This window comes from Actinia tenebrosa, unplaced genomic scaffold (genome assembly GCF_029948245.1).
Source record: "Actinia tenebrosa isolate PJP-AT-01 unplaced genomic scaffold, QUT_ActTen_1.0 PGA_scaffold15__27_contigs__length_11533743, whole genome shotgun sequence".
In the NCBI taxonomy this organism is placed as follows: domain Eukaryota; kingdom Metazoa; phylum Cnidaria; class Anthozoa; order Actiniaria; family Actiniidae; genus Actinia; species Actinia tenebrosa.
The window spans coordinates 3,820,533-3,840,468 of record NW_028292575.1 but is presented as its reverse complement, the minus strand read 5'-3'; the positions used below and the strand labels follow the sequence as shown (position 1 = coordinate 3,840,468).

General features: G+C 39.0%; 1 protein-coding gene across 1 annotated transcript; it reads right to left on the bottom strand.

The window, feature by feature from the left end:
* Positions 1–265: 265 nt before the first annotated feature.
* Positions 266–9,777, bottom strand: LOC148910864 (neuronal acetylcholine receptor subunit alpha-5-like). Its single transcript, XM_089030860.1, has 6 exons — positions 9,444–9,777; positions 5,501–5,661; positions 4,998–5,042; positions 4,191–4,300; positions 3,254–3,489; positions 266–2,297 (listed from the first exon to the last, which is right to left on the bottom strand). Exons 1-6 carry the CDS (start codon positions 9,490–9,492, stop codon positions 1,648–1,650), a joined length of 1,251 nt encoding a protein of 416 aa, XP_088886986.1. The 5' UTR covers positions 9,493–9,777; the 3' UTR covers positions 266–1,647.
* Positions 9,778–19,936: the final 10,159 nt, after the last annotated feature.

Below are 19,936 nucleotides of genomic sequence, written 5' to 3'. Positions count from 1 at the left end.
AAGTGACTTGATATCGTACTTTCTAACTTCCAAAATTTCTTGGTTTTTTTTTCCTGGTTCGAACACAAAAAGATGCATTTTGTGTTAGCTTCAGTACTTAAATCCCCAAGCCATATATTAAGCAAGACGAACAAAAGATGTTTATATACACTTAATTACAAAATTATCGTCGGGTTCAAAAAAATCATTAATAGTAGCTGAGATCGAAATGGTGGATTGGAGAGCGATTTCTCCTTGAGGGCCAGAAAACGCAAATTCCGTAAAATTGAGAAGACAGTTTTATATTTAAAGAGGAGAATAATCAATTTTATAAATTTTCATCTGAATACAATTCATAGAAATAGATGATAATACAGTGCCCTAGACCTAGACCTAGACCTAGACCTAGACCTAGACCTAGACCTAGACCTAGACCTAGACCTAGACCTAGACCTAGACCTAGACCTAGACCTAGACCTAGACCTAGACCTAGACCTAGACCTAGACCTAGATTTTATTTAGTACCTCAATGTTTAAATTAATCAAAGATATTAAAGAGAAATTGTCCAGAACGTAACGTACAAGCTATCTAAAATAACTAATTAAAAGTCAATCTAGTTAGAGAGCTATACATTTAACATTTACATACAAATATTACAGACGGTTGAGGTATAAATGAAATTGATATAAATATAGTAAGAGGAAAAAAGAAAAAGACAAAAAAAAAAAAAAAAAAATCAAATGGATCAAACTAAACACATTGAATATTAATCAACTATATAAAGTTATATATAATTATTGTATAGTGAACACATGATATTAAATTTAAGGCAACGAGTAAAATATAACAACTCAATTGTACATGAGAATTAAATTATTATCGAGTGTTCTAATGAAGATTGGCTTGCTAAGTAGTTTTGTAGACTCATCAATAGAATTCCAAATTTTAGCATCTATGAATTTGATGTTCATTAAGCCATAATTTGTTCTAGTCTTTATAGGAAGCACGAAAGTCAAATTTAGATGCCACTCTTGTATTGTAAGAATGTCTTTTAAAAAATGGTAGAAAAAAGTTATTTAAAATTGAGGGTAGGTTGCCAGCATGATAATCATACATAAATATTGCAGTATACAAATAACGTAGATCAACTATACTGCATACCAAGTCCGAATTGCACTATGGACGATGTGAATCGATCAGTAAAAGGTATGCAGCATGAAGAATGCAAAGAAATCCTCAACGACCTTTTTCAAATAGCTCTATAAACAATACCAGAGACAATTATACGTATCATTGTTGATTGGTAATTAATTTAGCAATTCTCCTCATCCATGTATACTTCGCATTATAATGTCATTATGCGATCCTCATCGCGTATGCTCTGATGAGGTCATAGGTCAAAGGTGCAACGTATATTCTCAAAGACTTACAATTATCCCGCAAGGTAAGTTACCTCTTGTTTAAACTTTCAATAAACAATTTTCGAGTTCAAAATTCGGGCCGCTGTGTTCCTTGATTGCAGATTCGTTTACTTAGTGTTAGCCTTGAATTGGTGTCTAAATATTCAAAATTACAAACGGTAAAAACACTTTGAAATTCCACGGACCTGCACAAAAATAGAACCTAACCCTGAGCAACAGATTAATTGATAACTTCAGTACTTCATACTATTTTCTCAGAAGCAAAATCAACAACGTCGTGGAAACAAAAACAATCGTAAATACGATTAAAAAAAAGATGTCCAAACTATGAGCAAAATCCATCCAAAATTCGCCCCACATCTCTTTCTCGTCAATGACTTTGTTGCTATCAGGTTTAATGGCTTCTCTCTTGGCTCTTTCGTTCTGGACGTTATCAGTCGTCTCATTGTTCATTGTGAGCCCCCTCAAACGCATGACAAACTGAGGCGGCTTCCTTCTAGCGAAATGGCATCGTATAGATATAACTGTTGCTGTCAGTACAAGCGCTAGCTCACCCATAACGAACATGTAATACAGACCAAGTCTTGGTACAAAATCCGAAGTCTCCGGAAGGATATCAGAAACAATCAAAAGGTACACACTCATGGCTAATAGGACTGTGATGTTTAGTCCAATTCTCTCGCCACAGGCCGGCGGGAGAAGAAAACTAACCAATGAGAGGAAAGGGATTATGACGCAAGGTACAATGTGGTAAATCACGTGATAACTAGGTTTTCTCTCCAGGGTAAACGTATATGTGATGTCAGAGAATGGGTAGGCACAGCACGAGTAGTTCATCAGTCGTAGATTCATTGATACATCACGAAGGTGCCAGTCACCATTAGATACGTATTTTTCTGTTGGGAGAAATACGTGCATAAGTTACTAGAAATTTTTTTAGAATTGGTGGTGTAAACTACACAGGAACGTCACGAGTCATTGAGGTATTTTCCTACTGATAAGACATAATGAATATATCTGGAAATTCGACTGCTCTTTATAAAAATAAAGCCTTTGTTACACGTTGAATTTGTTAACCTGAAACTTGTGTACAACCGCAGCGTTGAGAAAAAACTTTCATGGGGATCTTACCCGGTGCAATTTCTCCCTAAAATTCGTTCACGTCACAAGTTTAGGTTGCAGGAATAAAAAGCGGTTATACGATTGACCAGCGCACTTCTAACCGTGCTCTGTGCCCTGACCTGCGGTGGCTCTCTTTGAAATTCTTATTTCCTACCCTAGTGTTCCCTGCTGTTTTGATTCTCTCGAGAACTCCACTTGCTCTGCTGTCAAACTCAAATAGGAGTATAGTGATCATAATATAAGTTGAATATTATTTGGGGAAAAAATCTCTGGTACAAAGCATGATGAGAAACCGAGTACTTACGCTTTTCCGACTCCTCTAAAAGAAAAGTCCCCTTCACAGTTCCCTGCGCCATCTTGAAAGGTAGCCGTGCCTTTGCATTGAGGCAATACAAACGGTGAGCTTGCAATGATAGAAACAGGTGAATAATTGTCCGAGGTGTTAAAAAAGGTCTCTATCATTGCAAGCTCACCGTTCGTCTCGCTTTGATGCAAAGGCACGGCTATCTTTCAAGATGGCACAGCCAACTGTGAAGGGGACTATTCATCTCACAGTTTTCCTTCGAAATTTATTTATGAGCTTTGAAGCACGCTGGCTATTAGATTTGGTATGGTCTATACTATGCTAACAAACTGTTCTTACATGTGATGCCGTTGCCAGAAATCGAACTCAAGACTTATCGAGGCAAAATGCGAGTGTACTTCTACACCACCTTTGATTACGTCTTACCAGTCGTTTGATGCGTTTCATGTAGTTGTTCCATCTCTACCAATCTACTATCGTACGTCCATGAACCAAATGTCATGTCACACTTCTGAGAGTCGAAAGGAAAGTTGGTAATATCCATGCTGCAGGAACTCTTGAAGGTTGTTGGTGCCATCCACGTGCAGGTACCACTACTGTCCAATATGACGTAAGTCTTGAACTTCTCTAGAAATCCTGCCTGGGAAACGTCTTCGTCACCACTAAGAAAATAACAAGTAGAAGTTTAAAGAAATTGCAATACCATTAAAGGCACTACAGTTTCGCCCGCAATGGTCAAATTTCTAACACCCTATTGGATATTTTGGGTGTTATGTTTTCCATTTAAAGACATGTGTCATTCCCTTGAATAACACTGAGTATCAAGAGGAGAAGAAAAATAAAAAGAAGAAGCTAGGGGAAGAAGTAAACATTAGACGAATATCACGCAAATGAGGAGAAGAAGCAATCTCAAACTAAAGTTAATTATCAGTCATTCTAATTTAATTCTGCAAAGAACGTGCGTGATAAGGGAAAAGACCATGCCTGATATGAGACCGTATCATCACTGCTCAACTGCTCTCGATCTAGGACGATATAGTTTAGAGGGAGGGAATTTGAGCATTTCTTCGCAGAATACAATGACGAGCAACTTATCAGTTGGCTAAGCATCTGATACTGCTTTGCATTTTTACTCGTCACTTGTATTTTGGCTAGCCTAAAGGCTCAGTCAGGCTCACAGTCATATCAGAAAGGGCTGGTGCAAATTAGGGTCATTATTTTTATACAAACTCAAAGGGAGGGTAACAAAATTGTGCAAGTGTGTTATATGTAGGGGGACCTCGGATGCAGATGGACGGTAAAATGTACCAGCCAGAAAGGAAATACAATATTTTATCTCTATTGTAATCAACAACCAACTCACTTGTCATATAGCACAGTATCTGGGACCCACATATTTTCAGGCTTGATGTGTAGAGTATGGATTCCACCATTATCACTTTCGTTCCACAATAGGAAGGGATTGTTCCATCGCTACGCAAACACACAAGAAGATGAAACACAAATCGATTATTACTTTGATGGAAAAAACTGGGTCGATCGAGTTTGCCTTGTGGTGCATTTTGGGTCTGTTTTAGCGGTCAAAAGAAAAGCCATGTTGGAAATATGTTCCTTAAAACAGCCGAAAACTCAAGAAGATAAAAAAGAGATTATTATTTACTAGGCATTTCAAGGTCGAGGAATAAAACTAGGTCAAGTAAGCATCGCAGTGCATTTTGGGATTTTTTAAGGGGCAAAATAGACGCCATCTTGGATATATGCCCCCTAAAACAGCAGTCACACAATTCATGCAATACTAACCAGACTCAATGTTTCCCTCATCCTCTCCTCGAGTGGCTAACAGGTCAATCTCATTTTTTCTCTCGCTTCAGTAGTTCTCAGTCGTAGGTTTTTGATATCATGTTAAGAGTTTTCTGTCAATAGACCTCTTTGGCTCGGACGTAATGTTGTCCCTTTTCAGACCACTTGTCATTCCCTAGAGTATCATTTCTTTGTTTAACGGTTGCGCTCGGTTGCACATGAGGAGACACACGGATATGGATACAACTCAAACAAAAAATCTCATTATCAAGGGAATGAGACGTGGTCTGAAATGGGACAACATTACGTCCAAGCCGAGGAGGTATATAGCAGGCGAACGAAATAGCCGCTTAACCCAGGGTTTTCTCACCTGTACAATAAACGCATCAATAACCAGCAGTTGCTTTTTTGTGTTCTAGGATACAAAGAAAGTACAGTCAAAGAAAGCATTTTTTTGCTGCGGGCTACGTACACTACACTGTAGTGGACCCAAGTGGGCAGCTTGAGTGTATTTCGGCCTTATTCCACGACGTCACGCACGGAAGTAATTTTTTTAGTAAATTCGAAGTAAATCATACAAGTTGTAATGTTAAATATATAATATTAATACTGAAATTAAACTAAGTCAATCTTAAAAATCTTAAAAGTATATAAAAGTATATTTAAAAAATTCAAAAAAGAGTGAATTACAAAAAGATATTTCCGATGCCAATTCAAAAGTAGCAAAAACCAAATGTAAAGGTCTGTCATAAAAATGCAGCATTGATTGCGTGGTTGAAAAATACTATTTTGCCTATTATCGAACTCAAACTTCTTTTTATACTTTCAAACTAACAGACACTTGGATTGGCTAAACACTAAATGATGTCATACCAGTTCAACCAGTTTATTCAGCCTCAAGCTAAAAGACACTTTGATTGGTTTATTGTGGTCTTTGATAGGGCGGACTGTTTTGTCGTACTCATTCTGCTCAAACAGCTTATTTCGTAGAATCTTCTCAAATGTTCCTCTTGTAGCAGTGACTACTCGAGCTCCTTAAAAACAAGCCAATAATAAGCATCCAGTTAAAACTTCCCTCATCGAACCAATTACCGTAGAGTCCAGTAGTACATATAGCGACACGAGTGATTCACGTCCGGCTGCGCACTCTCGTAGTCTGCGCGTAAATTAAATTTCATGTACAGACTAGGAACATGCGCAGACGATTATCACTCGAAAACGTCGTGAAATTGCAAAAAATGCGCAAATGCCAAACTAACTTTTGTGGGTACTCTGCTTGAGTGATCAAGCACAAACATTTCGAGTCGAGGCTTCGAGAAAACAATGTTGTAATCGTGAATATCATCTGTTTCCCCGGAGCCTCAACACGATTTGTTTTGTCGCTTGATCACTCAACGATAATATTTGACATTCAAACTTGTAAATGGATTGCACTTGACAAAATTCTTAAACTTAAACTCGGTTTAAAAAAAATCAACAGGTATGGGAATTTTACGGGCTGGAAGTTGGTGCTATGTTCCTCTGAATTGGGGACTCTTAGTCCTAATAAGAACGACTTATGAGAAAGATTATGATGATTACCATTAACCTTAACGTCTTACGATACAATCAAAGTTTCATTTCGTTGGTACACACACAAACGATGGTTATTTTCACTAAAGGTCAAGAGCTTGATATAGGCATCTCTTTGGATCGCTTTAATTTGTCTGCAGCTATCTATGACACCTGAATCAATATTTTCAGCATTTATTCTACATGAAGTAAATAGTTGAATGGTAAAATATTTATACATGATTTGATTGATGCGTTTTGAAGATATCGATATACATTATAGGAGTAGGCATTTGATTTTCTTTGTCGTCATTTGTAAATCCTAAATCACTGATTACTATGAGAAAACAAACTTCCAAAAAACTTTCAATAAACCATGAGTAAGACAATGGTGCTTTATACAGAATATTTTATTGCCCCAGAAAAGGTTTGTATATTTTTAAATATTAAAATAATGCCTCCTTTGACGTCACATCGTTATTGTTATTGGTTTTTCTGTCTGTCCATTTGCAAATCTGCAATCTTTTTTTTTTTTTGACTTTCCCCAATGAACTCAATAAAAAGCAAAAAAAAAAAAAAAAAAAAAGGTGTAAAAGAGGTGTTAAAATTAATGGATGCGAGATGTGATTTAATCTAGTTTTGAAAGTATTATTCGTACGAAAGTAAATTATAGTACAACGATTCTCCGATATTGTTAGTGAGTTGAATTCAGTCAGACGAGATGTCGTTCTAGAACGTTTGTCAGTAGTATATAGCTGCCACGATAATAATTGGAAAACATATTGACGTCCACTGAGCAATATTAATACAAGTCGTAATGATAACAAATAGCCAGCTCATAGCTATAACAGCATCAAATCTTTGCCGAGTTTAAAGTGCTACTACGACGAAAATCGCTCGAACTTGGATTCAGCTGAAACTTCCTAAAAATACTCTTTAAAGGTCCAATAATTACTGTATGAAGTGTTTTCTCGATATTCAGCACGAAAGTATGATATTTTTACGATTATTTTTTGGAATCTGTGACGTCATACACTCAACATCAAACATTGCTACATATATTTCTTTGTATATAAATCCTTAATTTATTTTATTCCTATGAAGCCCAAAGGGTGGCTAATGTGCTTATTTCACATTACTTGTGACTATAATTTATATTTTGGGGGTGTTTGGGTATTTCTTTCTCCCTTTACTACTGATATTTTGATCATAAACTACAAAGAAATGTATGGAGCGATGTTCGATGTTGAGTGTACGACGTCACAGACTCCAAAAAATAATCGTAAAAATATCATACCTTCGTCCTGAATATCGAGAAAACACTTCATACAGTGATTATTGGACCCTTAGAGAGTATTCTTAGGAAATTTCAGCTGAATCCAAGTTTGAGCGATTTTCGTCGTAGTAGCACTTTAAGGATACAAAGCGTTGACAATAATAATATGATTTCATTCGATGATGTTGATGAAGTTATTCTGAAAGTAAACAATTTATAAGTTTTAATTCTTATTTCATTTGCCTTTTCTTGTTAATAATTTAAAAGTGTTGATAAAATTATTGTGAAAGTAAAATAATTATGAATTTTTATTTTGAATTCAACTTAGTAGATTTTTTATCATTCTGAAGAAGACTGTACAGCTGCAGCCTAAACGTTATCTTTCATAAAAAAATTCTAAAATTTTGTAGAAAAAAAAGCGTGGAAACCGTTGCTTTTTTACTAACTTTCTTGTCAGTATATAAAGCATATTATAAAAACAATTTCCTTTGTTTTGACATTTTCGATGTTTATAAGGATTTGATTTTTAATGCAACTTTTAGAAAGTGCTTTTTAGAATTCTCAATTAACTAAAATAAACTTTGTTATGAAGTTTATATTATGTTGAAAATCATTTCCACTGATATCCAAATCAACATCTGTGGTAATCTATATAAAAATCACAAGACTATATGGAGGAATGAGTTTATTGAAGTACCAAGAGTAATCCAAAACGTCATTCCTCAAAATATAATATTAACTTGATAATGAAGAGTTTTATCTTATTTCCTTTTAAATGTTGATATCGAAATTTATTTTTTTCCCGTCCGGTATTCTAAAATATCGTGCATTCTGATTGGCTGTTTGAGCGGGCAGTATTTTGTCAGTATCTGCCCGCGCTTGCGGTCCGGTATCCTTTGCCGCTAAATGACAAAACAAAACGATTACAAAAACAAGTAAAAAAAATACGGGAAAAAAAATAAAGAAGCTATTTACCGTCCTATAGTCGTACGAAGAAAACATAATTAATTAACTCCTATTAATCAATAATAACAAATTTGTGAAAATATAAAAATGAAAAAAAAAGTTCAGATATACTTCAGGTACTTTTCATTGGAGGTAATTTAAACTAGTAAGAAAAACCAGCATTTGAATATAATAAGAGAACCAAATAAAACGATTTAAAAAGTACGTATAATTCAACGACTTTTGTATAACATGGAATTTACTTTAATATGCTTTTTATTAGAAAAACAAAGCTAGTACTTTTTACTAATAGTGAGACCGTAGATTTTGGAAAACATTAAAAAAAAAAAAGCCAAGAAAAACACAAAACAAAAGAAATAAGTAAAAATACAAAAAGAATTCAAAAGAATGATCAAAACAAAAAAATATAAGCAGTTTAAATAATTATGCTAAATTTGATAAGTGGAAAACCTTCCTGCACATGTTCTAGATAGAAAGTTCTCATGAGTTCTCAAGTTTGGAATATTTTGTGCATTTTTTGTAGGCATTGAATACGTCTATTTGAATACTCTAAGTTTAGAGAACCTATCATTAAACTTTTAAGTATTAAATAAAAACAATATACTGAAATTATGCCAAAAATACGTAAAAACAAATTCGAAAGAGCCAAAGTTTTCTTTTTTCGTGAGAATTAACTAGAATGATGGAGGACACAAAGTTTCACTTATTCAGCCATTTTTTGTTGAAATCCACTCGATTTGTAAAGCCCCGTTTACACTAACGATTTTTGCAGCGATTTTTGCTGCGATTTTTGCAGCGATTTTGTCCATAATAAATAATGGTAAAGAATTTACTTGTAAAGTTTTTTCAGAATACCAAGATTTTCCCTAGACGAATGTCTCTTTTGAAGGATGAGACAAAAGTTTTCATATTTCCGAAAATTGCCAAAAAAATGCGCAGGGTGAAAAATCGCCGCAAAAATCGCCAGTGTAAACGGGGCTAAAGATGTTTTAGTCATTTTAAACCAAACACATAACGACTTACCTGCAATTACTAGGAGCAATAACAATAACCTCTTTGCAATGGGAATCATTTTCTGCTTCAGCAAATAACTCTTTTAGATTGATCAGTTTGAATACTGGTTTCCAGCTTTTGAACTACTTTTACTCCCACACACACTACCACTACATTCAATGTTCTTTCTGTACATCTCTTAACTCACTAGGGGATTTTCAAGGTGGAAAGAAAACCGGATATCCAAGGTCCAATTCAAGTTGCTTCGCAAACTGATAGTGAAGATGGGCTTACGACGGTCTATCCGAGTTTCAATCAGTTAACGGTTTTGTTGACGTACGCAAACATGATCTCATTAAAAAGTAGTTATATGCGTCGGTGAACGAAGTAGTGGTTTGATAATTACCAATTAAAATCATTGCCACTTACCGTGATGCACCGCGGTCACAGATGAATTTCGTGGTCCATGAAATTCAAAGATTCATATATTGAATAATAACTTCATATTAAATCCTTTTCCGACAAAGCACTAAGGCACAATAATGATTCTTTTACATTCTTTTAAGAGTTTATTCAAAAGGCTAGTAATTGTTTTTTCAGTGGTGACACGATTAAAAATGTAAACAAACTGTGATGCATCACGGTAACTGACAATGGGTCTTTAATCAAATTACAGTTATATTGGCTGAACATGTTTTGAAATGTTAGTAACCCCAAGGATCCGGCGCTCTAGTTTGGCGTCTTGTGGTACTGTACGATTAACCACATTTATTTGTGTCGAGATATGTCTAGACTTGTTGATAGTAATTTCGAGGTGGTATAGGAAAGGTAGTCTCCCTCGCATCCGTTTTTAGTGCCGGTCGTCACGCAACGCTTGCTCCTCCCTTTGTGGGGAGTGAGCGTTGCGTGACAACCGACACTAAAAACGGATGCGTGGGAGACTATAGGAAAGGAGGCCGCGAGTTACTTTGGTCCTGAGGTCTTAAATAACATCTCGTAAAAAGCTAAGCCTCCGATTGGTCAGAACTTACGAGTAAACTGATATAATTGAATTACTGAACAGATATATGTCTCGACATAAATACCATTATGCTTTTGACATAATGCTTTTTAATTCTTAAATATTGTTTTTTAATGAGTTCCAATCATTAATATTTTACAACGAAAATCTTTCCTTAGCTTTCAATGCATATTATGATTCTGATTGTTTTCATTTGACGTCAGTTCAGAAGTCCATTCGACGCCTCAGCTTCTGCCGATCCACCGGATTACGGAGGATAATAGCGACGTCAACCGGAAATGTAAATAACTTCACTTTAGGGTTTCGCGCCTTCAAGGTCTGTCTTCCCTGTGGATGAGTTGACTTTACTGGAAATGTTTTGAATGAAATCTCTTTTTCCTTTCCTTTAAATGCATAACTTCGATGTTTCTCGATCTTGCAGCCAATAAACGCTTTAGATGGCCCGCCGTTGTCTTGGACATATTCAACCACAGGGTGACCAATACCAAGTTTATCTAAAAATAGACTTATCTTCCAGATCAGTAGCCATCCACCTGCCTAGTTGTTCGTCGTTCATCTATCCTTTTGTTTAAATTCTTTACCTCTCTATCTGCCTGGGTGTCTTCCAGTTCGTCTGTCGTTTCTCCCTCGGTTTGACTTCGTCTTTCTGTTTTTCTTCCCGTCTGTCTGCCCGTCTGACTACCGTGCATCTGTCTGCTTGAATGATCTGTTTGCCTTAGCTTCCTGCCTTAGCTATGCCTGTCTGTCCGTCTGTCTCGTTTCACAATATGACAAAATACCTGCTAAAACAGTAAATATTAAATGAAAACTCCAAACATTCTAATCACCCATTTACCGTTCAATTTCGTGTCTCTAAGACACAAGAACCGAATAAGAGATTTTTCCTGACGAATTTTCTTAATACCGAGACATCCTGCTAGGCGTGACGTCACGTCTCGCTCCCGTCATGCTGCGCCTTTTTTATTTTCTAACCAATCCAGATGACACTTCGCGACAAGCAAAGCTATATTCAGTACTTAAAAGGTTTTCTTGCTTTTATTATTATTAGTATTATTATTATTATTATTTTCATTTTTTCTTCTTTTTTTGTTTTATTTTGTTTTGTTTTGTTTTGTTTTGTTTTGTTTTGTTTTGTTTTGTTTTGTTTTGTTTTGTTTTGTTTTGTTTTGTTTTGTTTTGTTTTGTTTTGTTTTGTTTTGTTTTGTTTTGTTTTGTTTTGTTTTGTTTTGTTTTGTTTTGTTTTGTTTTGTTTTGTTTTGTTTTGTTTTGTTTTGTTTTGTTTTGTTTTGTTTTGTTTTGTTTTGTTTTGTTTTGTTTTGTTTTGTTTTGTTTTGTTTTGTTTTGTTTTGTTTTTTTTTTTTTTGTTTTGTTTTGTTTTGTTTTGTTTTGTTTTGTTTGTTTTGTTTTGTTTTGTTTTGTTTTGTTTTGTTTTGTTTTGTTTTGTTTTGCTTTGTTTTGTTTAGCAAAACCACGCGGAAAACATAACGTTAATTTTTTAATCTGCTTATACACTCGATGTAGCATACACTTAACATATAAAATGTTAAATCGTTAAAGAACTTATTTAGAAACACAAAATGAAAAATAAAATAAAATAAAAGAAGAAACAAGAACAAAATTAAGATCAAAAGAAGGAGACGAAGAAGAAGAAGAAGGATTAGTAGTAGGAGTAGAAAGAAGAACTGGATCGAATACAAACACGAATGGAAAAGAAGAAAATATTATTAGAAATGCCTTTAGCCTGAAAAAAGTAGGGACTTAAACTTTAGTAGTAAAAAATTTACTTTTTTCAATAATTATTAAGCTTTGAAATAGTTATTTTCGTTATATTTATCAACAGGAAGACATGCGTTGAGACTTTGTTTATAATAATGTAATGGGCTTCCAGTTGCTCGAACACACGCTAGTTCTCGAACCTTCTTCGCTTACTACTCTAAAACATTCTTGGGTTTAAATTCTTCGAGAATTGAAGTTGCTATGGATATGATTTCGAAACAAACTTAAAATTCACTGAATTTTACGGCGACAACACAAGATAATACATCTTTCTATTTTGTGTGACTCGTGTATCTTCTTTTTTTATACGAGATTGGCTCTAAAAACTAAAGCTCGAAATAAGTTTTCACACTTTCATCTTATCGACTGACATAGACTTCAAAATCTCTGATTTTCACAAGTGAATTAAGGTAAGCTACTCATAATCTTGAATAAATTTATTTGACTCATTTAAAAACTTAAATCTGTTCGTGAATTACATTTGAAAACTCTCGGTATGATCTACCATAGGATAGGATTTTTTGAGGTCAACGCTACAAACACGCGCGACGATCTAAAAAAATCTAGTCTAAGCAAGTTCTTATTAAGAAATCACGCACTTAGAAATGCCATATTTATTAAAAAATAAGTGTCAAAGATGAAAGCATTTGTATTTTTTTAAGTAAAATATCTGTAAATATTGAACTTGCTGGGCCTGGGAATGTACTTAGGCGCGGGAAGATAAACCTGCCAGAGGGTTTGTTTTTTTAACCAGTTCTTAGCCGTTTCTTCTGATACCCTGGCCGCGGTCGCGAGTTTCTTGATGGCCGACGCTCCTCTCCAATAGCCTTCAGGCCCATAGTAAATCCTTTTAAGTTTGTCCTCAGTTCGGCCCATTATATGAATAGAATCGCGCTTCGCTTGATTCAAGCGAAGGATAGGACAAGATTGATCTTACGTCCGTTAAAATCCACCGTCTCTCCGTCCACTTTAATGGTGATGTTTATGCTTTCTACCAAATTAGACCAGTCATAGCACAAAGAAATGGGAGTGTATTCTACCAGGTCAAATGGATTACCTTTGGGCAGAAACTTGGACATGAGAGAAGACTTTTCTCCATTGTTGTAACTATGGACCAAGTCGCAATAGACTTCGTAAGAGGATGCGACTTTCCATTTCACGGGTATGGCCGTGTTGGTAATTGTCTTGCCCGAGGCACATAATAATGACCCCAATGGGTCAAACTTTCCAAAAGTTACTGAATAGTTTGGCATATTATGTTTGAGGGTCATTTCGTGCGGCAATCCCGTGGTGAGAGTATAACCGCGCTTGGCGAGCTCCTTGGCAAGGGTGATTGGCGTGTAATGTCCATCAGGCAGCATTTCACCTTGATAATTGCCAGGCGTCTTAAGTACGGTGACCAAGGCATTGACTAAATTATACCAAGAATTGTACAAAGAACAACTAACCAGCCGAACCTTATGGGCTTTGATGGGGGGATTCAAATAAGTGGTAAAGTTATTTTTATCGCTTTCCAAAAAGACGATCATTATATTAGATACGCCAAAGCTACGCCTCCCGCCAGCCCTGCGACTCCTACGAAGACCAACTCATTGTCGTTTTGTTTCTTAGAAGGCTGGTAGTAATTCTTAAACTGGGGCTTTCTCATTCTAAAGTCGGGGTGTGCTTGCGCATAGAGCTTAAAGGCGTAGTCTGTATTTTCAAAGTTCTTATCCGCCTGCATTTTGTCTTGGTAGTTCTTATCCAACCAATCCCTGTAAGCTTGTCTTTTTTCATTCCAAGCCGCCACGTCCCTTTGGTACTTTTCCAGCGCTAAGTCGTGTCTTTTTCTTTCGGCAGCCGATTCTCCGCTGCGATCACCTCTGACCAACCTATCCAAATACTGACCGCCATAATTAGCTCCAGTGAATGCCAAAGCTGCGATAACTCCGCCTGCGATCAAACTAGCCATTTATATGTTAGGCAGGTACTTTTCCTTCCGTAGGTAATCCTTTACCATGATGGCCCCGCCCACGGCAGCGTCATCTCAGCGAAGTTAGCGAAGCTCTTGCTTGGGTCTTCAGTAAAGTCCTCTTTGAGCACTTTCTTACCTACCGAACCAACACCCGCAACAATGGAGGTAATAATAGCTGCCTCTTCAACAGTTTTCAATAACGCGGTTGACATTATATTACAGAGCTAGAAGGTTATTCCATTACGGGGATCCTGCTTCTCTTAGGGGGCTCCTGCGTCACATGTACGGGTTCTACTTTTGGCTTCGTAGCCCGCCATTGTAAGTAGAGGCTGCCTGCTGCTATAGCAACTCCCAACGCGCCGATGACGTACCCAGGATTAATAAGGGATTCCTCTTCTTTTTCCTCCACCTTTTCTTCCTTTTTGGCTTTGTTCTTCCTGTTCATTTCCGCGAGCTTCTTCCCCGCGGCAACTCTGCCTGGAGATTTAGCCTTGGTGATTCGTTGCTCCTCTTGGGGCTGCTCTACCTTCGGCTCTGGTTCGCTCATTTATATCTAAGGACTTGAAGGACTTGATAAGTACTTAGGGCGACTTGATAAGTAACTTATGGATGACTTGACTAAGTACTTAAGGATGACTTGACCAAGTACTTGAGAATGACTTAAGTAAGTACTTAAGAAGGACTTGAGGCGACTTGATCAGGTACCTCAGCAAGTGCTGCCTGGAATACCCTTTCGACTTCTCTGTCCTTCTTGAAGTCCTTCCAAGACGTCGCAAGTTCCTTCAAGTCGACATGCTGAGCTACGTGCAAAGCCGCAGAGGCGACTGCCATTAACTTACCGCACTTCAAAGATAACCACCCGCAGGTTATCTTAAGTTCTTGGGCGATGACATAGTCCTCGCTTATGTCCTTCCGCAGTTGCTCCACGTCGTCTATGGGCAGCGCAAGTCCAAGGAGTTTGGTGGCAAGTCGAATAGCGGAGTCTGCTATGGCGTCCGTGGTCTTACTTGCAAGGGCAGCCTCATACCTCTTATGGAACTTCTTAACTTCCTCCTCTGACAACTTGTTAACTTGCTCATGGGTAAGTTCCTTGCCTATCATTTCCTTGCACTTCCCCGAAGACACGAGGATGTTAAGTTGTTCCTTAAGGTTACTTTCATCTAGCTGTGTGGGGACTTCTATCAACTGCTCAATCTCCATATACATTAGGAATCAAAGATCGCAGATCTTTACTAAATACGGAAACCTCAAAGAGAAGATTATCTTGGAATAATGGTGCGTCTTTAAATGCCGCATGTATTCGCGTAACTGTTCCTTGCTTATCTCGCCGCCGTAGTCGCTTAAGATGGTTTCCAGGTCAGACTTACTTGGAGTATAAAATACGACAAGTGAACCTATGTTTTCCCTAAAGGGCTTAGAGACGCTGGTAAGCTGCTGCGAGAGCAACCAAACGCTGATATTGTCATGTCTGCCGCTAAAGGCGAGTTTAACGAGCTCGGAGGTGCGTCTTTTTACGTCATCCCCGCAGGCAATGTCGTCCAGTATGAGCAAGGTTTGCGTATCTTTAGGGAATTGTTTGTGCCAAAACTTAAGATGTCCAGATAACTCATTGGGGTCCAAAATAGCCACAAAGAAGTCGTCATCTTTCGCGCCTACGCCCGTCCAGGTGCGGTTGTTCACGTAGGTGGGACACAGCAGCACTATGTAGTCAAATCGGTATCTAAAGGGTCCTAATAGCTGCTCCACGACAAACTGGGTCTTTCCGCAGCCGGTGGGTCCTACTATCAGCGCATTACAAGGCATGTGATCTGGCTCCATTATATCCCTTCTCTCGAAGGGAACTTGTTCCCTGATATATATGGAACCAGTGGAAGCAGTCAAAGCAATGGTCAACGTCGTCAAAAGGAAGTCAGACCTGGAAAGGACGGTCGAGATGCAAAGGGAGGAGATAGACCGGCTGAATGGACGCGTAAAGGAGCTTTATGATGAAATGTGCGGTCTGAAGCGCGTAGAGCGGTTTGGCGCGCTGGTAACGATGGCAACGTGGGCTAAGGAGTCCGTGAAGGACTTTATGAGGTATCCCATCTGAAATGTTAGGATTTGGTTAGGATTTTGTTAAATGGGAATGTCAAATATCCTAAGAAGTGGTCTCAGAATGTTAAGATTTGGTTAGGTTTTTGTTAAGCGGGGTGTTAGGACATTTCAAAGGTCATCTAAATGGGGCGTCGGGATATTCTAAGAAGCGACCCTGAAATGTTAGGATTTGGTTAGTTTTTTGTTAAATGGAATGTCAAATATCCTAAGGAAGTCCACTGAAATGTTAAGATTTGGTTAGGATATTGTTAAATATATATGGACTGTCTCAGATGTAAGAGGGTGTTTAGTACAAAGCAAAGGCTGCAATACCACATTAGGAATGGGGTTTGCATAAGGAGATTGGTAGGTAAAACCTGTAGGGTGTGTAATACGAAGTTCAGCACCCCTCAAAAGCTACGATACCATATCGAAAATGGGGTTTGTCGTAGGACGACTGAATGTAGTTATTGTGGTAAAATCTTTAGTAGTTACCAACGTCTTCGAACGCATAGGAAAAGACACGATGGGGCGTATAAACACCTTTCAAGAGACTACAGCTTAGATGGGGTGGATTGTTACCAGTGCGGGGATCTGATGAGTTGTTGTGAACACAAAGATGACTACCTTAAAGATAGGATAGATTACTTTAATGAGATAGGCAGGGCATTTCCCCGCTTTGACGTCGTTGAGGGCGTTCCATGGACCAACAGGGAATATTGGAGGTCTGAGTGTGGGAGATGCGGATGCATAAGGGAGGAGGAACACATCTTCAACTGTTTAACAAAATCCTAACCAAATCTTAACATTCTGAGACCACTTCTTAGGATATTCCCCATTTAACAAAATCCTAACCAAATCTTAACATTCTGAGGCAACCTCTTAAGATATCCCCCATTTAACAAAATCCTAACCAAATCTTAACATTTCAGGGCGCCTTCTAACGAAGGGCTTGTTCCCTAGTATATATGGACTGTATTACCTGCGAGATATCCAACGACTGTATAATTACCCCCGAGGTCATAGAAGTTAAGGAGCGCGTCAAGCAGGTTAAAAAAAAAGAGTCACCCTCGTCGCAGAGCGAAGGTATGACTGTCTCTACTGCCGCCACGCCTACTTAGGCGACGACCATTGGTGCAGCGCTTAACTACAAAGAGGTGAAGGAGCGACCCTCCTTTCAACGTCAAAGACCCATCTACCATCCTGCTTACCGTGCGAGCGTAAGTGCGTGAACTCTTCGCCTTGGACGACATAACGGACGCGATCGGGCGCCCACAGTGAATACTCTACACCGTTGTCGTCTTTCAAGACCAGCCGCAAGCGGTTGATGTCCTCGAAGACAACGTAATTTTTTATTTCATATGCAACGCCTTCACTTAATTCGCGCCATTGCACTTGCCTGATCTTCATTATACCAATGGAATTTAGTTAAATGCGTTTTTAAAGACGTAGGGTGGAACTGACGTTTCTTACAGAGCTTGCAGCGCATTCTAATACCCCTTGCGTAGGCATCTATGGTGCGGCAAATGTCGTCGTAGCCGTTGCTCACCATCGCCTTAAAGCCGTCGTCCTGGTAGTCGCTTAATAGGCGCTTTTGATCTTCGGAGAGAACTCCATTACCCTTAGGGGTCTTCAATTCTATGCAAAGGCCTCGATACTTCACGTGGCGGTTGTCTATCAACAGATCTGGCTGGCCGCGTTGGTAACCCTTCTGCCAGCACTTTATGCGCTTGCCATCTGAGTCCTGCAGCTCGCCCAGGCCGGGTACTATGCGCATGTAGGGGTGATACTTACGGATGTAATGCACCACCTTCTTATGCAGGTCGAATTCGTTTTCGATCTTGAATACCAATTTGTTTGGCCCGTTAAACCGCCTTTCGATCTCATACTTACCCGTCTTCCTCAACGTGGGTAGGACATCACCAAGCACCCACTTACGGAACTTCTTAGCTATAGGCTTTTCAGATCCGAATACCAATTCATAGAGGCCCTCTTCCGTCAAGTACACGGAGTGTGGCTGCGCGTTAAGGGTGTCATTCTGAGTTACACCCCTTATAGACTCTAGGGTTACCTTGTTTTCCTCTGATACGTGATCTGATACGGCCTTTCTGGAGTTTGCGTACTCTAATGATAAAGCCACGGACTTCGCTTTAAAGTACAGTTTATCGCCTTGCACTATGCATTGCAGCTCGTTGTTGCCTTGTTCGAATACCCGCAACATGGTATATTAGCAAGATATTTTAATATGCAACGCTTTTCAATTGGTTCCTTTCTATGCTTAGCTGCGCGTCAGACACGACGAAGACGTAGCAGTTTATCTTATCGCCGTCGCCCGCAGCAGCATTCTTGGTGCGCTTGATCTCCAAAGTAATACCATCCTGGGTGTTGACCAGCCGCAGACCCTGACCATGTAGATCTTCATCGTTGGTCGTGCGCATGTCGATCCACAGCGCGTATTTATCCTTAAAGAATTCCTCAGGGCTAATTTGGTCGCCAAACGTACGCATTACCTCCCTGTACACGTCTGCGGGTTTTATTCCCTGGGAGTAGACCTTGTTTGGGACGCCGTTGACATTTATCCCCACGTTAGTAATGTTGGGGTTATGAAAGGCTTCGGAGTCGTGCTTGCCGGCCTCATAGGGTTTGGCAAACACCAGCATTAACCCCGTGAGACTTCTTCGTGGGAGGTTAATACTTTGATTGATAACCTCGTCCGTCTTGTCCAGAAAGCTAAATGTCTTGTACATTACTACGTGGTCGTAAAGGAATGCCTTTCCGGCGCTATATTCCATGCCAGCGCTACGGGCCAGCTCTTCGCTGTACACGGTCTCATACTGCAGCTCTAAGTTAGTGATAGAATAGGGATCAACAGCCCCGCTAATTGCGCTGTCCATGCCTCCAATGACGTTTGTAGTGTCCGCCAAGGTTACTTCAAACTGTAACTCGGATAACTGCCTGGGGTAGTACACGCCATGACTCGTAATTACTTCGAAGTCCAACGGGATGACGTACTTGCTACCATAGGCGGTCTTTATCCTCGTTGCGTCTGCCACTGCGGTTGCTCCGCTGGAGTCCGTAGGCGCCGGGTTGGTATCGCTGCGAAGCTTACGAAGGATAACACTACCGATTCCCTGCTCTATCTTTTGTGCACGGTCAAAGGCTGTTAGCCACAGATCCTTATACGTGGCATACAAATCGTACCTGTTCAAGTCCAAGAGGGATTCCCCAGCGAACTTGATTCTCATCTTAGAGACGAGGTTCCTGCCTACGTTATTGACGGTATAGCGCTTGTCCTTGGTACTTGGTTGTATTGCCAGGTCAAACCTTAGCGCCAAGGTGCCAGGAACTAAAACTAGGTTATCCGTTAGACGGGGCACGCCTACGTACAAGGTTTCTCCTGGTTTTGCGCTGCTAGGGGTAAAGGTGACCCGATGAAAAGTGCGTTCTGCTTTCAGCCCGCCAACCTGCTTAGGTAATACGTTGGGATTTAACTTTGAGCTTATCATATATAATGGAAGTAGAAGGAACGGATTTTGATCCCCTTACCGAAGAAGGTCAAGTTGATATTAACGATGAAGAATTCGACGCATGGACCCGAGGCGCGGAGACCGACCCCCTAATGTACGACGCAGCCCTAGAAAACAAGTACGGTAGTAGGTGGAAAAGCTTCAAGGCAGCCTTGAATCGCATGTGGCAATC